The 24,173-nt window shown below is 36.1% G+C and overlaps 1 protein-coding gene across 3 annotated transcripts in view; it reads right to left on the reverse strand.

Annotated features, from left to right (window-relative positions):
• Positions 1 to 24,173, reverse strand: part of ALS2 (alsin Rho guanine nucleotide exchange factor ALS2) — a 71,725-nt gene that overhangs the window by 32,870 nt on the left and 14,682 nt on the right. For all 3 annotated transcript variants that reach the window (XM_077747568.1, XM_077747567.1, XM_077747569.1), the window contains 10 exons: positions 24,029 to 24,108; positions 22,270 to 22,424; positions 18,484 to 19,421; positions 15,249 to 15,606; positions 12,519 to 12,687; positions 11,153 to 11,249; positions 9,430 to 9,507; positions 6,491 to 6,673; positions 4,231 to 4,402; positions 1,847 to 2,027 (listed from right to left, as the gene is read on the reverse strand). In XM_077747568.1, the coding sequence (XP_077603694.1) occupies positions 1,847 to 2,027; positions 4,231 to 4,402; positions 6,491 to 6,673; positions 9,430 to 9,507; positions 11,153 to 11,249; positions 12,519 to 12,687; positions 15,249 to 15,606; positions 18,484 to 19,421; positions 22,270 to 22,424; positions 24,029 to 24,048 (2,351 nt within the window). In that variant the 5' untranslated portion in view covers positions 24,049 to 24,108. The remainder of the gene's footprint in view (positions 1 to 1,846; positions 2,028 to 4,230; positions 4,403 to 6,490; positions 6,674 to 9,429; positions 9,508 to 11,152; positions 11,250 to 12,518; positions 12,688 to 15,248; positions 15,607 to 18,483; positions 19,422 to 22,269; positions 22,425 to 24,028; positions 24,109 to 24,173) is intronic.

The following is a 24,173-nucleotide window of genomic DNA, read 5'->3' on the forward strand; positions in this document are numbered from 1 at the left end:
TACACTTAGAAATGGTCCTGTGGTCCTGCTGGGGTGTCTGGGTGGCTTAGTCGGTTAAGCATCTTACTTTGCCTCAGGTTCATGAATTCTAGCCCCACATCAGGCTCTCTGCTCTCAGCACAGAGCCTACTTCAGGTCCTCTGTCTCCCCCTCTCTTTCCCTCCCCTGTATTCACTCTCATTCTCTCTAAATTAAATAAACATTAAAAATAATAAATAAAACAAAAATAAAATAAAAATGGTCCTGATGGTAAATTTGATGTTATGTGTATTTTACTACAATTAAAAATTATTTTTAAAATTCATAAACCAAGATTTTTATGTGCCCCACTAATATGAATAAATGGTGTTAAAAAATAGTCCAAGGTATCAAAAAAAGCATTTCTAAGTATAGCTCCTCAAGTATCAGAGAACAAAAAGAAATAAAAAAGATTATGAAGTAAGTAATACAAAAAAGAACTACACTAGTAAAAGCTGAAACCTTCACACAAACAAAATCTAGTTTAAAAAAGTAAAATGGCATCAAATTATGTATTTTCCATGTCTGAAAGAAAATGAATTAAAAGGCTTCAACTTGGGTATTTCCTCTCATAAAATAGCTGCAAATATATTCAATTTTGTGTAGAATTAAAACCACTAATCTATCTGCATATACATGCATAAGTGTGAAAGGAAGTATACTAATATTTTTTTTTTAAATATTTTTATTTATTTCTAGGAGAGAGAGAGAGAGAGACAGCGTGAACAGGGGAGGGTCAGAGAGAGAGGGAGACACAGACTCTGAAATAGGCTCCAGGCTCTGAGCTGGCAGTCAGCACAGAGCCTGACGTGGGGCTCGAACCCACGAACCGCGAGATCATGACCTAAGCGAAAGTCGGACGCTTAACCGACTAAGCCACCCAGGCGCCCCAGGAAGTATACTAATATTATTAACAAGGGTTATTTCAGGTGGTAAGATTATGGGCAACTTTAAATATCTTTTTTACTATCTTTATTTGTATAATTTTCAATGATAACATATTACTTATATTAAAAATAACCTCAACAAAATACCAATAGAACATGAACTCCTTTTCACTGCTCTGCACTGTGGCTGCATGATCTTAGAACTCTACACAGTGCCTGATACTTAGTGGATAATCAGTCGATATTTGCTAGATGGATGAGGTATTAATAAAGAATAAAATTTTCATTTCAGCTCAAAGCATTGTTATTTTAATACATATTAAAATAACAAACTATGCGTCACATCATAATGTCAATATACAAATTAAGAAAAAGTGAGAAATATTTAAATTTTCAAATACATTTGATATTTTACTTGAAAAACATAAAAAGAACTTTGAGGAGAGTTAAGATAATATCTGAATAAAGATATTAAGGAAATATCTTTATTTTGAAGATAGTATGGTCTTTAAATTCTCCATTTACACAACAAAAAACACACAAAGGAACAACTCGATATTTACCATTAGCAGTTAGTCTTAAAATAATTGGTTCAATTACTTATTTCCTCTAATTTTAGTACAATTTATTTAAGTAAGCAAAATTGTTCTTTAAAGAACCATATTTATTATAGTATATTTTATGTAAATTAAGTGTACTATCAATCATTCTGCTAGACTATAGAAGGAAATATAATTGTTTTTAAGCCTCTTTTTCCCCTTAAAGAAAAACTAAAATTTTAGCAATGCGGAACTATAGTTGGCTTAAAATTAAAATACTGCTTTGCAATTTCTATTACCTTATATCACTGTCCCTAATCTAGTCTCTTCTGATTAAGGAGCTGTTCTCCTTGGCAGAATAACCCTGCAGAGATTGAACATGACACGGGACTGGATACTTGCTCTGTATAACTATCCAAGAAGAGACTTGCATGCTTCAGAATGACCAAACTCCTGGCTTCCTTTATCCCGTGAAGGAAGCTGCTCAGTGAGGCTCCGTGCTGACCAATTAGGTAACACAGCTTGCTGAACCGGCTCGCCACCTCCTGCAACAGCTGGACTGTACTTGCAGTGCCCAAATTTTCTGTAACAAAATGATGATGATGATGATGATGACATAACCTGAAGGCTCATTACCTGAGTACTTTCTTATGATCAAGATTATGAATCCTCCTCTTCTAAAAATACTTAACATGTTGAGATGTACTCTTGACTGTGGAACTCAAATAATCACAGTGGTAAAGAAAACAACTCCAGAGATCATAGAACCCAGTCATTTGAGAAACTTGTTAAAAACACATTCACAGGGATTCTATAGATTCTGACTCAGTAGGCCAAGGTTAAGATCCCAGGAGGGATATATTCAGAAGAAAAGCTGTCCAGGGAATTTTGAACACCAGCCAAAAATTTGAGAACCACTGAGCAAATCCAACTCTCCTCTCCTTTTGAAGAGAAGTATCTGAAGCCAAGAGAGGGGAAGTGAATTATGCAGTTTCACACAACTGGAAAGTGACAGCCAGGAATTAAACTCACTTTTGTAGTTATATTTTGGTTAATATTTTCAACTTTTTGTGCTGACTTCTGCTCTACAGCCCCTTGGACAAGCCCAACACTTCAGTGCAGAGAGGTCAATCCACCAGACTGACCAGATTGCTCTGGACTTACAGAGGACACCAGGAGATTATTTGTTTTTTCCCAGTCCAAAGTTCCTAGTTTCTGGGACATCTCTCTAAGCAGTGACGCTAATAAGCAGACAAGGCAAGAACAACAAAGAAATCACAAATCAGGACAGGGACAAGGATGGTTTCCCTTTTCTTTCAGAGCAATCCAGGAAGCTTCCAGCTTGGCCTGCAGCTTTTCCCCTGCCAAACTCCTAGAATGTCAGGCTCACCCACTGGAGAAGAATTTATAGAATAAGCACTCTACAACACTTAAAAAGGCAAACTATATTTTTTATATAAAAAAAACTAAAATAAATAAACTGGGGTGCCTGGCTGGCTCAGTTGGAAAAGCATGTGACTCTTGATCTCTGAGGTGTGGGTTCAAGCCCCATACTGGGTGTAGAGATTACTAAAAACTTAGTAAATTCAAAGAAAAAAATAAACTAAAAACAAAACAAATGCAGATAGTCCCTAACTTACAAAGGGTAGCACTCTGAAAGACCATAAATTAGTTATTTGAAAAAATAGTGGTTTTCCTCCCATTATAAGATTGGGCTGACCCACACAAACCAACATCAACTTAATGTGGAAAAATTGATGTGCTAATAAGGCGAATTTAAGTATCACAGTATTGACCTGAATTCTAAGTCTTCAGAGGGGGCTAAGTAGTGTAGGAAAGAGAAACAGAAAGAAAAGTTCCTCTCCATTTTCTATCTGCAGGGCAGAACTTAGAAAACTTGTGAAATAGTGAAATCTGATCTTCAATAACTACTCCTCCCAACCTCCATTCTGTATTCCTTTCTAACCTCCTAGAAACTCTAGGGTCTAGTGTACATGGACAGTAGCCACCACCACCCCTCCCCCCCCAGAACTACTATAATCCATTCCCTCTGTGTTATTTCTTCATCTTCAATCCCTCCTTGTTGTTGACAACTCAGAAAAGAAATCAGACTTAACCAATTCATGGTAACGCAGGATGAGACCCTGAACACTCTTATCCATGTTTTAAGAGACTACTTGTAAATTTAAATGAATCTCTACTTGGTATAATTCTAAGAACTAGAACCAAAAAAGAAAAGAAAAATTCAGGTAGTATATGGAAGACATGTGAGGACTCGTGGAGCTAGAAGTGTTGTTTACAAGTCTAGGTCCTAGGATCAACTTTCCCAAAACTGTTTTTGCTTCTCTGCCATGAATATCCTGTAAGTACCACATCCTACTTCCACAAGGACAAAGAGCAGTGGGGGTGAGTGGTAGAATACTCAGGGCAGCTGGGCTACTGACAAAGTGCAAACAGTTTGTAAATTGCTGACTGCCTGTGTACAAAAATAAAGAGAATGGATGGGGAGCCTGGGTAGCTCAGTCGGTTGAGTGTCCAACTCGTGGTTTTGGCCCAAGTCATGATCTCACAGTTTGTGGAACAAGCCCCACGTCAGGCTCTACACTGTCAGCAAAAGGCCTGATTGGGACTCTCTCTCTCTCAAAATAAATAAATTAATTTAAAAAAGAGAGAGAATGGAAAGAAAGTAATAAACCATGACTCAAGAAGTTATTTTTTACTTCTGACACAGTTAGAACAGATAAGAGTCCTGATAACTGAGGGAGTTGGGGGGTGGTTCTACTTACCTAAACTAAGAAGAGGCCTGAGGATGTGAGATTTGATGTCACTGAGTTTTGAATAGAACCGTCTTTCCGTAGTTGCCAACTCATGGAGACTGGCAATATATCCCATAACATTTTTGTCCATCAAAGCTAGATAGCTATCTTTTCCTGCGATCACTCTGCTTATATATCCGAGCTGAAATAGAAAAGAAGAAAAAGATTAAAGGTAAAATATAATTTACTAGCAGCAGTCTGATGCTAAAGCTGGCTCAAATCAGCTGGCAAGAGCCCAATGGGAAATATTCAGGAATTTTGCAAGTTAGTTATTAAACTACTAGTAGCTTGAAATTAGCAATAGTAAAATTACCCCCCAAAATTGGCAAACACTACAGACAAGGGCTAATTTTTTTGTTTTGTTTTAGAGCTGATTTACCAGTACAACACTGTTATATATATATCTAGACCTATATGTAACTATATATATATGTTTTTAGTTACTGCCACAATATCCCTTATTTCATACTAGATGTGTTTTGAACCAGAGACATCCTAAATATATAAAGACCCAAATGGCAGAAATACATGTCTCAGGAATGTTCTTTTTTTATGAAATAGGAAAATGAGAGCAGAAATGTCTATGCTATATACCAAAATATTAAGGGTATAGGAGTTATCTTGTCTCTTAAAAGTACAACCTAAAGGGATTTTCTTTGAAAGGGATTTTTTTGTCATTTATCTATTACACCACTGAACAAAAATAATCAATGTATACACAGACCCCTATAAACCAGGCCACCATTGCAGACCCAATGGACTACTTAATACAGCATGGTAACTAAAGATACATGTTAGAGCCTCATTCCTCTTATCAGCCTATTTCATCATTTATCCACACTGCGAAACCTTTCATGGGGAATGTGGATTCAGGGCCAACAACTACAAAGGGTCAATTAGTATGTCTGGAATAACAGGATATTTATAGCTCAGGAGCCAAATCCTGGCCAGTGCTGCCTTTAGCAAGAAAAATTTTGTCTCTATACATTCATAGCTTACACATGTAGCCAAGAAAAACAAATACGAAAGATAAAAAACAATCCATAGGATATATTATTAAGAATAAGAAACCCAGAATGTACTACCTTTGAGGGTTAATTCCCTTACAGCATTACCACTTTGAGGATGTGAGTTACTTTAATGAGGAAATAGAAAACCAGAAACAGGCCAGTGGTTTCAGTTTATGAAAAAGGGACAGGAAGTAGGAAAGCAAAGAAATTCAAATGAAAAAGAAGAGAGTAAACAGCAGTAAATAAATGAAAAGTCAACAGAGAGAGAAGGAATGGGAAACAGAGCACTGCTGGTGGCTAGTTGGGTCTGCTATGAGCCCACCATGGGCCTATGCAATTTTTACTTCCCATTTGCAATTAAACACTCATCTCTTGAGGTGCCTAGGTGGTTCAGTTGGTTAAACATATAACTCCTTTTTTTTTTAAGTTTGTTTGTTTATTTTGAGAGAGAGAAAGAACATAGGGAATAGGCAGAGAGACAGGGAGAGAGAATCCCAAGCAGGCTTCATTCTGTCAGCACAGAGTCTAATGCTGGACTCAATCTCACGAATCACAAGATCATGACCTGAGTCAAAACCAAGAGTTGGACACTCTACCGACTGAGCCACCAAGGCACTCTAAGCATCCAGCTCTGGATTTCGGCTCAGGTCATGATCTTATGGTTCAAGGATTTGAGCCCTGCATCGAGCTCTGCACTGGCAGTGTGGAGCCTGCTTGGGATTCTGTCTCCCTCTCTCTCTCTGCCCCTCCCCCACCCCTCTCAAAATAAATAAAAATAAACTTTAAGAAAATCTGATCTATTTAATTCTATTCTAATTTACCTCTGAGAGCTTCATGAACGCAGTCAGGAAACTTTATTGTGAAATGTACTTTTTAATATTCCTACATGAGTGTTAATTCAACAGAACTTATAAAGGACTTGCTGTTGAGAATACAGCAGTAAATGAGAGAGCTTAAAACCTCTACTCTTAAAAATCTTACAGTTGAGGACAGAAAATAGACAAAAAAAAGTAAATTATACAGTTTACTAGATGGTGATAGGCACTGTGAAGAGAAGTCAGAAAAAGGAGATAAGGAGTAAAGGGGAATGGAAAGGGTTTGCAATTTTAAATATAGTAGTGAGAGATACTTAATAACAGGCATACACATAAATAATAAAAAAAAAAAAAGACTGCTCATGTGTTACAGAATGTGGGCCTTATGACCCAATTCCTGTTCACCTTACTACAGGAGAGAAGTACTGGAGTCTTAGTACCACTGTGATTCTCTGGAAGGTTGTCACCTTCTGTAGGATCCTGTCGGCCACTGTAATATAACCCAGGTTGGAAGTCTTCTGTATCCACTAAAAACAGGGAATAATCCTGGCCTGCAGCTACACTCCAGACTCTATTTTCACTGTTCACCTGTAACAACAGCAAGAAATTATCTGATGAGATAAAAGAATTAAAGAGAAATTAAGATCCACCCAGAAGTGAAATGTTAGATTAGTTAAACAGGTGTGCTGCAAAGTCACTCAAACCTCAGATGGCAAAACTCACCCAGTGATGTGCCTGATTAATTGCAGCACAGATACAATCCCTTGTTCAGCTTTTATTTCTTTTTTTTTTTAATGTCTGTTTATTTATTTTAGAATGCAGAGCCCGATGTGGGGCTCAAACTCATGAATTGTGAGATCATGACCTGAGCTGAGGTTGGACACTTAACCAACTGAGCCACCCAACTGCCCCTAACCCTTCTTCAGCTTTTCAATTTAGAACTAGATTATTTTTATAAAAATCCAAAAAAATGGAATTTAAAAAGGAAAAACTATAGATCAAATTTCTTAATAGTTATTTGTGGAAGTCTCCACAGTATGAGGAGGCACAGAAACTTCTAGAGCCTTATTCTGACAGCTAGGACACACCTCTGTCCATTCACATTACACTGTGTACAAAAAAAAAAAAATCAAGACAGAAACAAACAATGTAACAAGACAAAATTCCATTCTAACCAACGAAACCCTTGGGCGCTAAAATTCAGTTTTCCTACTTGGAACTCACTACCTCTCTGATGTGACTTCACTGTGCCAAGTCCCAGGATGTTGGAACAGGTGGGACCCCTCAGACGCCCATCTACAGGGATCCTCTAAACCAGGGGTTCTCAACGAGCAGGCTTTGAAGAGCAGCAGCGATCACCTACAACCTGTTAGAAATGCAAACTCCCAGGCCAAGAAGCTACTAGGGGAAAGACTCAGCAATCTGGTTTAACACATTCTCCAGGTGATGCCGATGTGTGTAGAAGTTTGAGAACCCCTATCCTGAACCGATGGTTTTCAAACCTTAGGATTCCATGTAGTGATTTAGTAGCCACCATGGAAATGCAGGTGCCAGTGCTCTGTCCCCAACCCCCCTCCATCCTTCAGCTAAAGTAGTACCATGTTTATCCATTTTATGTATGGGATTACACAGAAGATTTCTTTTGAAGAAAGTGTTTTGCTACGAAAACTACTTCCCCAACCTCCAGCCCCAGCTTTAGCTGTGACTTCTATACTAATAAGCAAAAATCCTCTCATCTGTTAGATTCTGTGTGTCTAGATGGGCTCCAAATCCTAGGTGATTAGGTGATTGTGTGTGCATGTCTCCACTACTTTATAGCTATCCTCTTCCTGCACGACTCCTCAAATCCAGGCTATCCAAATAACTGGCTTCCTGTTAACTCTGTAAAGAATGGAGTAAAATTTCTGCAAGAGAAGAGTCCTCTTCCCAATCTCTAATCAAAACTAATTCAGATCTCATTCTAACTTGACTTTTAACTGACAGATTAATTAAAACAACTTCAGAATGTTTTTCTCATCTTTCCCACAAATATAAAACCAAAATCCTGATGCTGCATTTTTATATGTACAGTTAACAAGTAATGAAACTAAAATCTTATTCTCTCTTGTCCGACTATATAGTGTTAAATAAAAATTTGATTTCCAGAGCATCTCAACTCTACATTACAGAGCTTTCCTTGGTAAGAATAAATGTACATTCTATTCTCTGAAATAAAAACAGGGAACAATGATTTGCCACATTTTTTTGTTATAAAGTATCAGTAATTAAAATAGCTTACCACTGAAATGTTCTATACTGAAAACACTTAAGATTGGAACTAGGAAGTAACAACTGTTCCCTAATGTTTTATGTAAGTCTTTTTCCCTCTCAGTGAAATGAAGTTCACTAGAAGGAAAGGCAGCATGGAAAAGTCTTATGAAGTGATGGATGCACAGGGCACTCTGAAAACATGCATTATTGGAATATGTATTATCTGTAGTTTACATGTGAATCATGTTCCTGAAATTGAAGGAACTATCCTTTTTATAGTCTCTCAGCAGAGGGAGCATGTCTTGGGATGGGGAGACAGCACAATCAAACTACAAATATATAGGAGCTCCATATGCCATTCTGTTAGGCTATCACCTGTGTACTCCTTGCCCTCTACCCTTCAAAAAACAAACCTTGGATGAGGAGTCAATACTATTAAAAAAAAAAAAAAAAAGGAGTCAATACTACTGATGAGAATTTAGTATTTCCACAGGGACTGGGGGCAGAAAAAAAGACTGACAGACACTCCTCTAGAACTGCATCAAAGGGACTAGATCTACCAATATCTGAACAGCATTACATAAACTAAAAACTAAAACCAATTCATACGCAGTAAAGAAATCATAGCTTCACTACAGAAAATGAAAAGATTTATAAAAAGGTTTTACTACTATGACTTTGTGTGTAAGAAAAACCAAAAAAATACCACCACCATAATGTTATATAAAAGTCAAACTTAAGTGAAAAGTCAGAAAGCAGACATTACTTGGTAGTGTAAAGCTGAAAAGTCAACATCATAATTCTAGAAACATTTGTTTTAGAAGAAAGAACTTTTCATTTCTATTTAAAAAAAAGACAAAAAGTTATGAATATTCAAAGTACAGTGGAAGCTAAGAACAAATGAAATATAAACATATTATTTTAAAGAAAAGAATATTTAGCCTGAAAATAAGAAGCTTCATGTGTAGTATATGAAAACAAATTTATTCCAAATATAAGATTCTAATTTTTAGAATATAGAATAGAGAAATATAAAGTGTTATAACTTAGAATTCTGAAATAATTTGTTATAAAAATCAAGTTCTCAAAAGTACCTTTGCAAGACGAGGAACTGTTGTTGGAAAATCAGAATGCCCAAGTTGACCGAAGGTATTGCTACCCCATGAGTAAACCTATTAGAAAATCACAAGAAAGTAGTGTAAAAGAGTTGTAAATCTGATCTTGCATATCAATTCTGAACCTCTATAACATATACACATGTATCTATGTATATATATATATATATACACACACACACACATACACACACACCAATAGTTACACATATTACTTATATTCTCTGAGAAAATCCTCTTTTATTTTTATTTTTTAATTTTTATTTTTTTAATGTTTTATTTATTTCTGAGAGAGAGAGAGACCACGTAAGAAGGGGAGGGTCAGACAGAGAGGGAGACACAGAATCCGAAACAGGCTCCAGGCTCTGAGCTACCTGTCAGCACAGAGCCCAATGCAGGGCTCAAACCCACGAACCATGAGATCATGACCTGAGCCGAGTGGGCTGTCCAACCAACTGAGCCACCCAGGTGCCCCAAGAAAATTCCCTTTTAAACAAGACCAGACATAATGAGCAAACGGTACACAGGAAGACAGAGTCCAAGGGTTAACAATAAACTAACATGTCTCAGATGTTTACTATCTGCCAAGTGTTGTTGCTAACATTTTCTCTGTATTAATTAATGCTTAATTCTCATGACAATCTTTCTTTACAGATAAGGAAACTGGCTCAGAGAAGTCACAAAATTTGTAAGTGGCAGAGCCAGGATATAATCCAAGGAATTGTCTTATACTGCCTCTTACAAAGAAAGTGATAAAAAAAATACTGGGAAGTGCTATAAAGAAAACTTAATCATGATTCTTCTTCTGGTTTTTGTTTTGTAAGTTTATTTTTTGAGAAAGAGAGATAGCATGACTGGGGGAGGGGGGAGAGAGAAAGAGAGAGAGAGACAGACAGACAGAGACAGAGAGAGAGGCAGAGAGAGAGAGAGAGAGAGAGAGAGAGAGAGAGAGAGAGAGAGAGAGAATCCAAGCAGGCTCCACAGTGTCAGTGCAGAGCCCTCCTCGGGACCTGATCTCACAAACCATGAAATCATGACCTGAGTGTAAACTAAGAGCTGGATGCTTAACCTACTGAGCCACCCAAGCGCCCCAGTGATTCTTTTTTCTGTAGCTAGGAGTACTATGAAATGACTAGAACATCTTTTCACATATGAAAAGTCATTGCAGGAGAAACACAAGTACCTATATTCCAATACAGACAAAAGAAACTGGTTTATAGTGTCTATGTTTAATGAAAATGGTTTTGTTTCTTCTGGTTTTACAAGCAACTCATGCTCACTGTACAAGACTGTCACAGTACAAAGAAAAAGTGAAAACAATTAATTGACCACTCAGAGACAACTACTATTTTGCTTGGGAAAACACACATACATGATGCTAGAAATTTTAGTGTCAATTATATAATAATGTATATAAAAATGTAAAGCAAAATGGGACAATACTATTTAATGCTGTTTTCTGACCTGATATGTTTATTTAACACTATGCACTGACTTTACACAAGCTACATAATTTCTCTAAACCTCCCTTTATCTGTAAAATGGAAATAATACAGACAGTGCAATGTAAAACACTGGAAAGATCAAATGAGATATAGTATTGTTGCCCGACACACAGTAGACACTCATTAAATGATGGTCCAATTTGGTCATGTTGACCTTCGATGAAATTAAAATCAGCTTTTAATAGTTTGCATCCTACCTGGGATTTCGCAGTGAGTGCAAGAGAATGGTAACCACCTGCCTCCAGATAGATTACTTCTTTCCCATCGAGACATTTTACACATAGTGGTTGAAGCCTTAAAGAAAAAATACATACACAAATTCAAGTAAAAAGGCTCAGCAAGAATCTTGACCTTTTTCAAATTACAGAGTAAATACTTTCAAGTGAAAATAAACATTTCAAAAGAAAACCTTAAAATAAAAATACTGGGGAACCTGGGTGGCTCCATCGTTTAAGTGGTTAAGAGTCAGACTTTGGCTCAGGTCATAATCTCACAGTTTGTGAGTTCAAGCCCCATCGGGCTCTGTGCAGACAGCTCAGAGCTTGAGCCTGCTTCAGATTCTCTGTCTCCCTCTCTACCTGCCCCTCCCATGCTCGCACTCTGTCTCTGCCTTTCTCTCTCTCTCAAAAATTAACATAAAAATAATTAAAAAATTAAAATACTGAATATATATTCAATTTAGTCCTAAATATTATAATTTTGGGCAGTTTTAATTTAATCTCTATCAATCACCAATTAACAATCATAATTCAGAATCTTAAGAATCAAAAGACTACTAAATGATTCATTACAGCAGAGACACAATAAAATTTAGGACACAATAAATAAAATATAACCATAGAGGGAGCTCTTTTTTAATTGCACAGTTGCCTTCACTCTGCTAAAAAGAGACATTTACATTAACTAGCTATTTTAGATAATCATTCCATTTATACACCTACACAAACATCTAATCTGTTAATATCATGAGTTCTTCTTAAACAAAACAGTTTTCCTTGACATACATGAATGGTTGAATATTGCTATGATAGTTATTTTGGCGGCAGCAGTAAAAAAAAAAAAAAAAAAACTTGTTGGCTCTTTTTCATAAATTAAAAATTTGAACTATTCAAGTGTTCCAATGAAATACAATCTTTTTAAAAAATGTTTATTTTTGAGAGAGAAAGAGAGAAACAATCTAAAGCAGGCTCCAGGCTCTGAGCTGTCAGTAGAGAGCCTGACATGGGGCTCGAACTCATGAACCATGAGATTATGACCTGAGCAGAAGTTGGATGCTTACCCGACAGATGGACACAGATGCCCCTCAATGAAATACAATCTTATCCTAAACATCCCTTTCTGTTCCAAGATGAATATACATCAAAGAAGAGATGGAAAGGTACATCATGGATACATAAGTCCTTTATTATTAGGTATAAAGTCAAGACTAACAGGACAGGTTTGTTGTTGTTGTTTTAAATCGCTATTAATGATATATAATAACCTGGAGCTAGAAAGGACAGGATTTCCTCTATGAGGAAATGGTGATATAGAGACCTAATAGTAAATACTGGCAGCACTTACCTAGGCAGAACATCACCATGCCCCAGCTGTCCTTCCTTCCCTTTCCCCCAGGTCCACACCTCCGTTCTCAGAGAAGGCAAGAGTGCATCTGCTTCTCCACTGTACGTAGGGGTCAGAACCACTGTTCGTGTTTTTACTCGTGCAGCTTTTCTTAAGAGCCTGGGGGAAACTGAAAACAAACCAAAGATGGAATAAGGGAGTAGATGGGTGAAGAAAAAAGATAATCATTTTGACCAACTCTTTGGTTTTCAAAGAAATACACTAACATGGTATTTGTGAAGGATTTCTATAGGTCTCTGCAAAAATAGAGATTTAATAGATGAGTTTGGTAAACGCTGTCTACTACATTCTATCCCCCCCATCTGCCCTTTCGATTCACATACACATTAGCATGCTAAAAGCTCTGACAAGTCCTGAAATTAAAACACTTGTTTAAATTTAACTCAGCCCCACTTCCAAGCATTTGGCTACAGAAGCCTTTCTGTATAACATTTATGTTAAATAGAAAGTCTATGTGATATCCTGAGGAATTTGCATTCTAAAGAATATGCTTAACAAAATACTAGACTAAGGCTGACAAATATTTTTCCTATTTTAAAACAGTTAAAAGAAAAGCTTTTCAAAAAAAAGTTAAGCTTTTCCAAGGTAAGATTTAAGTTTAAATATATTATAAAGGAAGCCTGGGTGGCTCAGTCGGTTAAGCGTCCGACTTCGGCTCAGGTCATGATCACACGGTTCGTGGGTTAAGCCCCATGTCAGGCTCTGTGCTGATGGCTAGCTCAGAGCCTAGAGACTGCTTCCGATTCTGTATCTCCTTCTCTCTCTGACCCTCCCCTGCTCACGTTGTCTCTCTCTCTCTCAGAAATAAACATTAAAAATTTTTTAAATAAATATATTATAAATATTGTAATAAAGAAGACATTTTAGATATAAAATTTTAGGATTTCTATGATGGGAAAAATATTGTGAATGGGAAATACTAAAAACTTTTGAATTTTGCCTATTTCATTATTTTATACAGGACTTAAACAATGTTTTAAAAAATCTTTTATACTATTCAAAATTATAATAATGACAAACAACGCTATGTAAATCTTGTACACTCATTTGGTGACAGGATATGTTTCAAAGAAAATCATCAAATGTCCCTAAGTGTAGACTTGTTCACTTGGTCATTAACTTGAGGGCCACAAAAGGGTGATCATCACAGGCTACAATCAACACTTTTTCTGGTAAATGTGCCTTCCACTTTACATACAGACACTTAAATAACTCTACTGGACTTTCTTCAAAGATGCATTTCAGATCATTTTAAAAGAGAAACAGAAAAAGAGTGCACATAAAATTTTTCTAAAGATATTTTGGATCACTAAGTAAAATTTAACCTAAGGAAATAAGTCTATTAGTGGGACTGTATATTTCAATGCCCTAATGACATGACAAAAATCAATACTCCACATTTGTAGTTCCAGATCTCAAATATTATTTATTCTGAAAATGCTAAAGGACATTTCAGAATGAGATAATTTTGGCACAAAGTTCTCCTTCAGGCTTAATTAAATCCATGGACTTTCTTTATGTATACACACACACATACACAGGCACGCTCAAATTAATCAGGACTAAAGCTTTTATTTGTGTAGATGAAAATCTGGTGGCAATGCGAATTAGAAGGCAGGACAACAGAAGTGCTCACTGACACAACAGTGCCATCATAAGTGGAAGTGCAAGAAACACGGTAGAGCAGAAAAGGTAAGTTTTAGTACAGTCTAGGATTCCTAATTTTAGAGCTTTGCACAAAACAGTGTAAACCAGGGGCTGGTAGAGCCCACTGTCTGTTTTGGTAAATAAAGTTTTATTGGAATATATAGCCTTGTTCATTTATCTATGTATTATTTATGGATACTTTTAAGCAACAATGACAAAGTTGAGTAATTACAGAACACAGACTGTGTGGCCGGCAAATCATACAATATTTCTGTTTAGCTCTTTGTAGAAAAAGTTTACCAACTCCTGGTCTAAATCCAATACTTCTCAAACTTTAAGGTACACACTAGTCACCTGGGGACCTTATTATAATGCATATTCTGATTCAACAAGTTTGAAGTGAAGCCCGAGATCTTGCATTTCTAACAAATTTCCAGATGTTGCTTGTTGTTTCTGGTCTGCAGGTCACATTTTGAGAAGCAAAATCTAAAAGACTGAGATTCCTGAACCAACTGCTTAACAGTCTTAATATTAGAAGAAGTTGATTGCTAATTCTATCCAAAGATAACTGACTGAGCCACCCAGGCAACCCTACTATTCTATCCAAAAATGAAAATTTCTCTTATTGAAGTTTAAAATTATTTCTAGCTTTAGGTCAAGTACAGTGAATCCCTACTTATCCAATGACCACATCTCCAACTTCATCTCTCTGGACTACAAGCCCCAACTATGATATAAGGAGGCTATCACCAAATTCCAGAACAGTAAAATAACATTCATAAAGTTCATAACCAGAAGCAGACATCACAAAAAATTAGCTTCTACAGTTACTTCTAAAGCAGAGAAATACATAACTTTGTTTTAGAAGCACCTAAATGACCAAAATTAAATAAATTTTGACATCTGAATATGCCAGCTTTTAGCAATCTGGAAAGTTACTAATTTATTATGATATAGCACATGATGTCGGGAACATTTTGGATTTACCAAAAGCCAGTTCACAAAACCTGGCTATTTCCTTACCTTGGGACAACAATCCAGGCAGGGAGAGTCTTCGGCTGCCTCCCTCTGATTCTTCTTCTCTGATATCCACAAGACTTGAACTTTTCTTTCCTTGCATGGATTCCTGCTTAACTTGTTCTTCTCTGCTGTCTTTCACACCTTCTGGGGCTATGGAACTACTGCCTGCCTGAATTCCAGGTTCACAAGGGGCTGTACTATAGAAGTTCATAACTTTCTTAAGAGACAAGGCCCCGGCTTCGTATGTAGCAGCCACTCTCACACCAACAGCAGATGCACAAGAGACTACTAGGCTGTTTAGCGCTGAGGTGCTTGTGGTTGGTGGGCTGTGAAGATTAGGAACTGCTTCATCTACAAGAGGCTAAAATATACACACATAAAGAAGTACATAAAAATATAATCCCGTATTCAATCAGCAGTCAATATAAAGTTTAACCAAAACCATCAATATTTGTAAATATAAGACTCTAAAACAAAGGTCTCTTTTCTTCAACTTAAAGGTATCTCCTCCTGGTACTGGATTTAACTAACACATTTTATGGAAATGAGTACTCAAAATACAACTCCTTATCAAAAGTACTTCCTTTCAGTGTTGTGGTTTTCCACTATTCAAATGTAAGCCCCAGCTGCTTTAATAAAATAAAGCACAGAAGCAGAGAGGGGAAGAAAGGTCTGGAAAACATAGCCTTTAATATGAGGTGCACTGTGACAGCCCTGGATATAAGGTTAATAAGGTTAATAATACATAAAATAAATTTTAAGAAGTATTATTATTGAGGAGTTTTAGGAAAATTTATACAGGCTGCTACTAAGAAATACCAGAAAAAATACATTAAAAAAGGCTTTTCCTATAATGTTTTATAAATAGTAACTTAGACTTAGCATATACAGGCCAAAAAAAAAAAAAATAGTAAGTTCTACCTCTGACCTATTTGTCCCCCAAGTTATGCTCTTAAGGTCAAGCCTTTCTGCTGCCTCATGAATGTGTTATTTTCCATGATCCAGGAGCTATCTAAGCTGAAGGATTACTTTTGCTCTCACTATGACAGAGTAAATGTGATAGGTTAATAATTAAACATTTGAGACCAATGTTCTTTGTGTTATTCACAGCTGTATTTGAAAGTCAAACTAAAGTTTTCTAATATCTTAGCAAAAGCTCAGTTGAAACTTACTCCGGACACCAGTTAAAACTTACTCAAGCACCACTGTTTACTGAAAGTCATTAAATGTACAAAAAAAGCTTTTGGCTTATCAGCAGAGAAATTTTCACAATGAAAAATTTCCCTCTTATGCTATCAGAAGGTCCCAAAGGGTATATATACAGTCCTTAATTAGTCCTGAATTGAAAGCCAAACCAAAACAAAATTTTTAAACGACTTATGATTCTCTTCAAAGAAATAATTACTGTTGTCTGCACAGTACCTTAGGTACTCAGTACATTTTGTTGAATTAAATACTAAATTTAGAGGAGCAAAGGACTCTTCAATTAAAATATTCAACAAAATAAACCAATATACCATATCAAGCAAAAGGTAAATATAAAGCCTATTAATTCCTTGGTGATACAGTTCCCTGCTAACTTGTTGAGAAGAACTAACCTCACCATTTTCACCCTTTGTATACAAAGGCCCATAATAGAAACAGTGATGGTATTTAGGGGGAACTATCATAGGGGGTTCTTACCAAGAGACAGAGGAAAGTCTACCTTCAACCAACTTTATTATCCTTACTGGGTCCTCTACTTAAGTTTAGCAATACATAAAATAAATATATCAACAAAACAAATATATATAGTCAGTAATTTTGACTGAAAGACATAATTTTAGGAGTCCTGGTCAACCAGTAATAAAAGTCAACTGTGAGATATATGCTTCATTGCCAAATATTATGATTTACTTCACAAAAATGAGATATTCTTTCAGTTACATCTGGCCAGAGGAGAAAAAACTTGTCGTAGACTGTATAAATTCCTAGTGAATTAGCTGTATGATTGAGACACTATTTACAAAAACTGAATTAAATTTAGTATAAACAGGCATTGCCAAAATTAGCATAGGCAACAAAAAATTTACATATTTAACAAAATATATCCAAAGGAAAATGCAATTTCAATGATTATAATCTAATAACCAAAAAAACTATATACAATTAACTTTTAACTTCAAATTTAATAAATTAGCAGAACGACTTCTAAGAAGTCAAAGTCCAAATTTTTTATAAGCATGTTCAAGTCTAAGAATGTTCTATGTGCATTCTTATTATTACTTTTGTTTTGTTTAGATTTTAATACTTTTCTACAAACAGCTTAAAAAAAAAAAAAAAAATCGGATATCCACAAGATTCAATGAGTAAACTGTGAAATAAAAACCATTTCTAAAAATACCTCTAAGCCATGTTTTTATCCTGACAGAGAAAAGAACACAAATAAACAATCAAGAGGTATGTGGCTTCAAAAACCTGAATAAACATCACAGGACAGTTCTTTTATGATTAAAGGGTTTTGTTTTGTTTCATTTTCTTAGAGTTTTGGTAAAAGCAAACCTGAAAGGCTTACACGAAGAGTAAAAAGCAAATTATCTTTTTAAAACAATTTGGTTTAATCAGGGAGTCTCAAATGTTACTGTATGCTACTGGTAAACAACTTTTCTCCATTTTCTAGTTTTCAAAACGAGAGCAGTTTAAATAAGATGAAGAAAATCTTAACCCCTTCCCCACAACAAAGACCAGTAAGCTGAAAAAAATTCTAACAATATTTAATGTTTTTTTAAAGTCTGCCTACAATGGAGGGATCTACCACATAGCAACCTCCCCTGATAAAAAAGGAAAGGACTTCTCTCTATAGAATCTGGAGTTAATACAGTACAGGTGAGACAAATCTTTGCAAATATAGTTATGTTAAAAGTGTTCAGGAAAAAAAAACTACAGTCTCCAGGAGCCCACCAAAATTCAGCGCATTTACCCATGGGAGAAGTAGTACTAGAAAAAAATAAATGAGATTTTGCTACTTATAAAAGAAGCCTAGCATGACATCTTTTACTATCTCAAAGGGCAGAATTTGAACATAAAGAGTAATTCTGAATTAATCCAGGTTTTTCCTTATTTAGGATTGCATGATAAAACAGATTTGTAGTCAAATTCAAGCCTTAAGCATTTTAAAGTTGCCAAAAAAAAAAAAAAAGCCTTCAGATGGTTTAACTCCAGAAATACCTTTATATTATAAAATTTATTTCGCAGGTACCTGGGATGGCATTGGCTTTTCGCCGTTCTCTGAGTTCTCTCTTACTGAACGATCTGAGAGTGTTTGCATGTATTCATTTACTGCTTGAGTATCAGGGTACGATGGTGCATTTCTGGCAGAAGAAATTTCAGTTGTTCCCATGATGTCTTGTTGGGAGGAAATGGCATCACCACTGGTGGCCTGAACATTTCCAACATTCAGGTCGGTATCAACAGGCAGGTCATTTTCTACATGCGTATTCTCAAAAACTTCTCCCTGGTTGTCAAGGGTTTCAGTGGAGGGGCTGATGGCAGTACTGGCCTGGTTTTCTGCCTGGGATTCTGACAGTGTCACACCTAATGGGCAACAATGACTGTCTGATATAATCACATGGTCTTCTTTGTCAGTCATAGTAATTAAGAGTTGGCTGCACTGGTTGCATCTTTCTGGGACTGGCTTCAGATCCTGGGAAGGGAGGCACTGTACAAGTGCTAAGCTGTGGAACGCACCACAGGCAACTTGTAGCACCACTCGCCCAGCAAGATGTTCCACCTTTTGTGGCTTTGTCACTGGGAAGGTGGTGGTAATGAGACCCAACTGACAACCGGTACCCCATGCCCAAATCTCTCTGCTTATTGACAATGCCAGAGTGTGCTCCTCGCCACATGCCAGCTGCAAAATCCTGACTGCTAGCAAAGAACTGGTCTCAGAATCAGAAATGCTGACAGGATTCGGTTCTGGAACATACTGCTGGTTAGCCACTGCACACTGGCCTGCAGAGTTCTCCCCCCACATGTACACTACACCACTTTCTGTCACTGCTCCATTGTGGAAACTCCCTGATGCCACAGTAACAACATATTGTCCAACCAGGGCATTTTCTAGAATGGGGCTACTCGGACAAATCTCTGCTGGTTCACTTCTCCAGGGAAGAGTCCCAAAGCTGTAGACCTCACCATCTGAAGGTTAAAAAAAAAAAGAAGGAGTTAGCGAATTAACTAGAAATTTTTCAGCAAACTTTTAGTCCCCTCTAGGTTTAACAAAATAGGGTTGTTGCTGTTTTGTTCTTTTTTAATTTTCAAAAGCACAGTTGTAGAGAATTTGGTTCAAGCATAGATTATTCCACATTTATTCACCTTCTAACAAAATCACCTTTTAACATTCTGATAAATAATGAGAATTTCTACCAATTGCAGGAGGCTACTTTCAAATGAAGGGTTATTGTTCCTTTCCTTCAGCCTCATCCTACAAAGTCCTAGAATGGATCCACTACAAATGGCTATCAATGTAGGCTAATACCGGAGCAGTTTCCAAGTGTTCAAAGACAAAATAATGACCATGATAAGATACAATGAGCAGAGAACAGATACATTTGCTGACATCTACAACATTCACTACTACTTGAATAAGTCAGAGCAGCAGAAAATTATGTAGTATTTATCTCTAATAAAAATATTAGAGATTTTGGCCAAAATTAAGAAATCAGCTTTATACTTCCAGGTTATAAGAAAGTGCCAGTGTTAACAACACGTGACTGTCTTCATGGTGTGTACAATATCATGTATAATTTTAAATGTTATATATAATATATATTTTGTGCGATAGAGCATTTCTGAGGTGCCATTTGTTTAAAAAGCATATCATCACAACAAAACAAAGCAAGCAAACAAAACAATAAGGCTATGATTAGCTAGCTTTAGAACAAAGGGTGCCTAGCTTTAAAAATCAAATAAAGGTAGCAGTGAGTTAGACACAGGAATGAGGACCTGTTTCTTTCCAGGTGTGCTACCAAGTCATTTACCTCACTGCAGTATTGTGATAGTTTAAGGCATGCACACATGACCTGTGCTAGCTAAAAAACTCAAATGGAAATAAAGACTTGGCCATAGGTTTCGAAAAATACTAGACCATGCCCACTATCTCTACTTTTCCATATAACCAGAGACTCATCCATTTTTTTAATTTATAAGGAAATAAGGAAGTAAATTTATACTAGTTTGTCTCCCCACAAAATAGCAATGATGAGCTGATGATGAAAAAATGCATTCTTTATCTTTGGCCTATTATACACGGCAAATATAGCAAATATATGTATACACTCAAATTAACTAACCAGAACATCTATGTAAGAAAGAACAGTGACTAGAGGGAACACATGAGCTTTTATTAGGGAATTTCCACTTTGGATAAAGAATACTGAGAAAATAAGCTCACTGGTTAAGATCTTTTAAACCATTCTTTGCAAGTGATACAGCAATATATACTTGAAGCAGTTCACCAACTTTTTCAATGATTATCATTCCACTAGAGAGAGAAATAATACAAAGAAATATTTAGAAAACTCTTCTCTTTTTTCAACCTGGAGTACCTCAAAAATAGCAGTTTAATGAAGTGTCCTCAATGAATTATGAGCTAATAGTCAACATGAATAGAGACAAAGAAGCTTAAAAATTGCCAGCATTCCATCAGTACCATTTTCTTCTCTGGAAAAGATAGCACTAGAAATCTTTTTCCGATTTCAAACTACACACTTATGTGAGAGGAGACTTTTTTTTTTTTATAACTTTGACACTTAAGACTAGGACACTGCTTTAACATGAACAATGATAGGCAATTTATATTTTTTAGATGTTTTCCCCCTGTTATCCCACTTTTAGGTATGATTCTAGAGGTTTAAAGATCATGTTCATGAAGGGTTCCTAAATCTCTTACTGAAGAGTTAACAAAACAAGAGAATTCTACTTACATATGCTTGAGAACTGTGTATTTTGAAGCTCCTACAGCAAGTATTGAATACAGTTCACATTTTCACAATAAGGCTTTTTCCAACTTCTGGTCTAATAATATTATTGTATAGCATTATAATGAAAGTGATATAATAAAAAAGAGGCTAGAAAGAATTCCATGTGTAACCCATAAAATTACCAAAGTCAGATTTAAACTTTATTTCTTAGGATTTGTCTTCCCTTAGTTCCTACAATGAAAATAACAAAGCATTATTGAATACTTAGTAAATGCTTATGGAACAGAAATTTATAAATTAGTTGATGGCCATCCTGGCTCAAGCCAAACTTGCCATGATTAAGTAAACTATTATCAAAATTAAAGGCAACTCTCTCTATAAATTATAACCTATGTTTCTATCTGTTATAAATTATTTTTATTACATGTTCTTATGAGTTGCTGTTTATGCCTAAGAAAAATTATACTGAGACAGGACAGCCAAATGGCTCAAAAAGTGGACTTTGGAATCAGACCCTCTAAATTCCAATCTTGACTCTAACACTCCAATAGCTGTGTGGGCTTGTGGAAATTATTTAACCTCCCAGACTTTCAGCTTCCTCATCTTGAAGTGAGGACAACAACAGTAGCTACCTCATAAGGCGGTTGTGTGAAGACTCAAAGAGGTAATACACAAAAGTGCTCAGTACAGTGCCTGGCACGCATCACTGTTTAATAAACACTAGCTCTGATTAGCATTATTATTCAGGCACATTTAATGAACAAAGGTCTAGGAAAAGTGTTTCTGAATGTTTCAAAAGTTAATTTTTCATGTACTTATTGCTATAAAATTTACAAACTTTAACTCTCCCTTTTATTCTAGTTACAATGTATCTTAAATTTAAGATTAAGTCTTAAATTTGATTTCTGATAAAGGAAGTAAGAACATATTTTGAAAACAAAAAAAGTCTAAGCTCGAACGAACTTCAAGAATTCCTGGTATCCAGCAACTCTCTTACCTGACCTTATACAACCAGGTATTGTTAACACTTCAGTTAGTACTGGTTAAGCCACACTTTTCAATACCTTCAGTCAGAAGAACTCCATGTTTCACTCCCAGGGCTGCTTGAAGAACAGTCTTTCCCCCCCAGCCTGGCAATCTCTCTGGTGCTACAGAACAGGATCCTGCCTGCCAGACATGGACCAGGCCTCTTTCTTTGGATCCTTCCGCCTCTGCTGAGCTACAAACATTAAGGAAGACAGCTTAATGGTTCCTGTAATTAAAACTGTATTTTGGGGGAATTGTTCCTACTTTCATTAGATCTGTATTTTTTTTTTTTTTTTACAAATAGTTTATTGTCAGATTAGTTTCCACATAACACCCAGTGCTCATCCCCACAAGTGTCCTCCTCCATGCCCATCTCCCCTCCCCCCCACATCCATCAGTCCTCAGTTTTTGTCAGCATTCAAGAGTCTCTCATGGTTTGCCTCTCTCCCTTTCCCCCACCATTTCCCCCCTTCTTCTCCCCCTTGTTCCTCCGTCAAGTTCCTCCTAATCCTCCTATACGTGCAAACATATGATATTTGTCCTTCTCTGCCTGACTTATTTCGCTCAGCATAACACCCTCAAGGTCCATCCATGTTGCTGCACACGGCCAGATTTCATTCTTTCTCATTGCCATGTAGGATTCCATGGTATAGATAAACCACATCATTAGATCTGTACCTTTTAACAGCACAGATGACCCATTTATCAGCTAAATGGTTTAGCAACTATTTAATGCTTTGCTTAGGACACAGGGGCAGAGATAAAACAACTATCTATGTAAAAGGCTTAAGGACAATCTAAACCCACAAATTACTTAACTCTATCTAAGAAGCAAACAAAACCTGAGCTATTAGATTTAATAGCACAAAATTTTAAGATTCTAACTTCTCAATATATTAAGTCCTTGTTTAGATAATAAATTTACAACATGTCCCAAGCTGGAGTCTTATTTTAAAATTTTAGTTTTTAATGTGCCAAAAAAGTATCTCGTAAGAAGGAACAGTGATCCATATTTACTTTACACTGAGTAATCTCTATAATTACTATTTGACTTTTTAAGAATCAAATTTATACCAGCAACAGTAAAACTCTGCGTACTTTACTCATGTTCTAGCCAAAGAATTCTATCCATGTGATGACTCTGGTTCAAAGAACACAAAACACACAACTTCATAATAAGAACCATACCATAACTGCCTCCCCTTCTAAGAAGAGGGCATATTAAGATACCCTAGGTTTCCTTTATATCAAGTTTCCCAGTCTTGCCACTGATGATACTTTTTTCATTTTCTTTTTTTCTACAATACTAGTGCCAATTTTTAAATGAGGCACAGAAACTTTTAAGGTCTTCTTTATTTTATAATACCTAGCGATTTCTCTGTTTTTGCTAAGTAATATTCCTCTAAATTATGATTAGGCATAATCATGGTTTTATGAGAGGAAAGCCACAAACTTAATTCTCCTTTTTAAATATCATCCATGACTAGTTTTCTACAGATAGAAGATGATTATAATTAGTAGAGCTTTGTCTGAAGACCTGAAATTGTGGGAAAAACTGGCCTCAAAAACTTTAAGATGATGAAGACAGCTTGTGCCTTTTTATAAGCATAAGAAACTAGCAACAAAGCTTGTCATTAATCAGATTTTAGTATCTTTCTCTCTTTACCAATCAACACAAATGTCATATTCCTACTTGTTAATCATGAACAAGAAAATTAAACTGAAGAGAAGCTACACATTTGTGGAGTCATTTGTGTTATCCTAAAGAGATAAGGAAGAAAGAAGAAATGGTTTTACCTTCTCTTCTTTGAGTCCATCGGTCAGGGGCAGCGCTCCATCACCAAATCATTTCTTTTTTGCAAAAGGCATGTAAAGACCTAGATGGCAAAGAACAGGTAAGCACAAAGAGCAATGAAAGAATATTTTGCTACTCCATTCCTCA

The sequence above is a fragment of the Crocuta crocuta genome, unplaced genomic scaffold (assembly GCF_008692635.1).
Source record: "Crocuta crocuta isolate KB4526 unplaced genomic scaffold, BGI_CrCroc_1.0 scaffold159, whole genome shotgun sequence".
Taxonomy (NCBI): domain Eukaryota; kingdom Metazoa; phylum Chordata; class Mammalia; order Carnivora; family Hyaenidae; genus Crocuta; species Crocuta crocuta.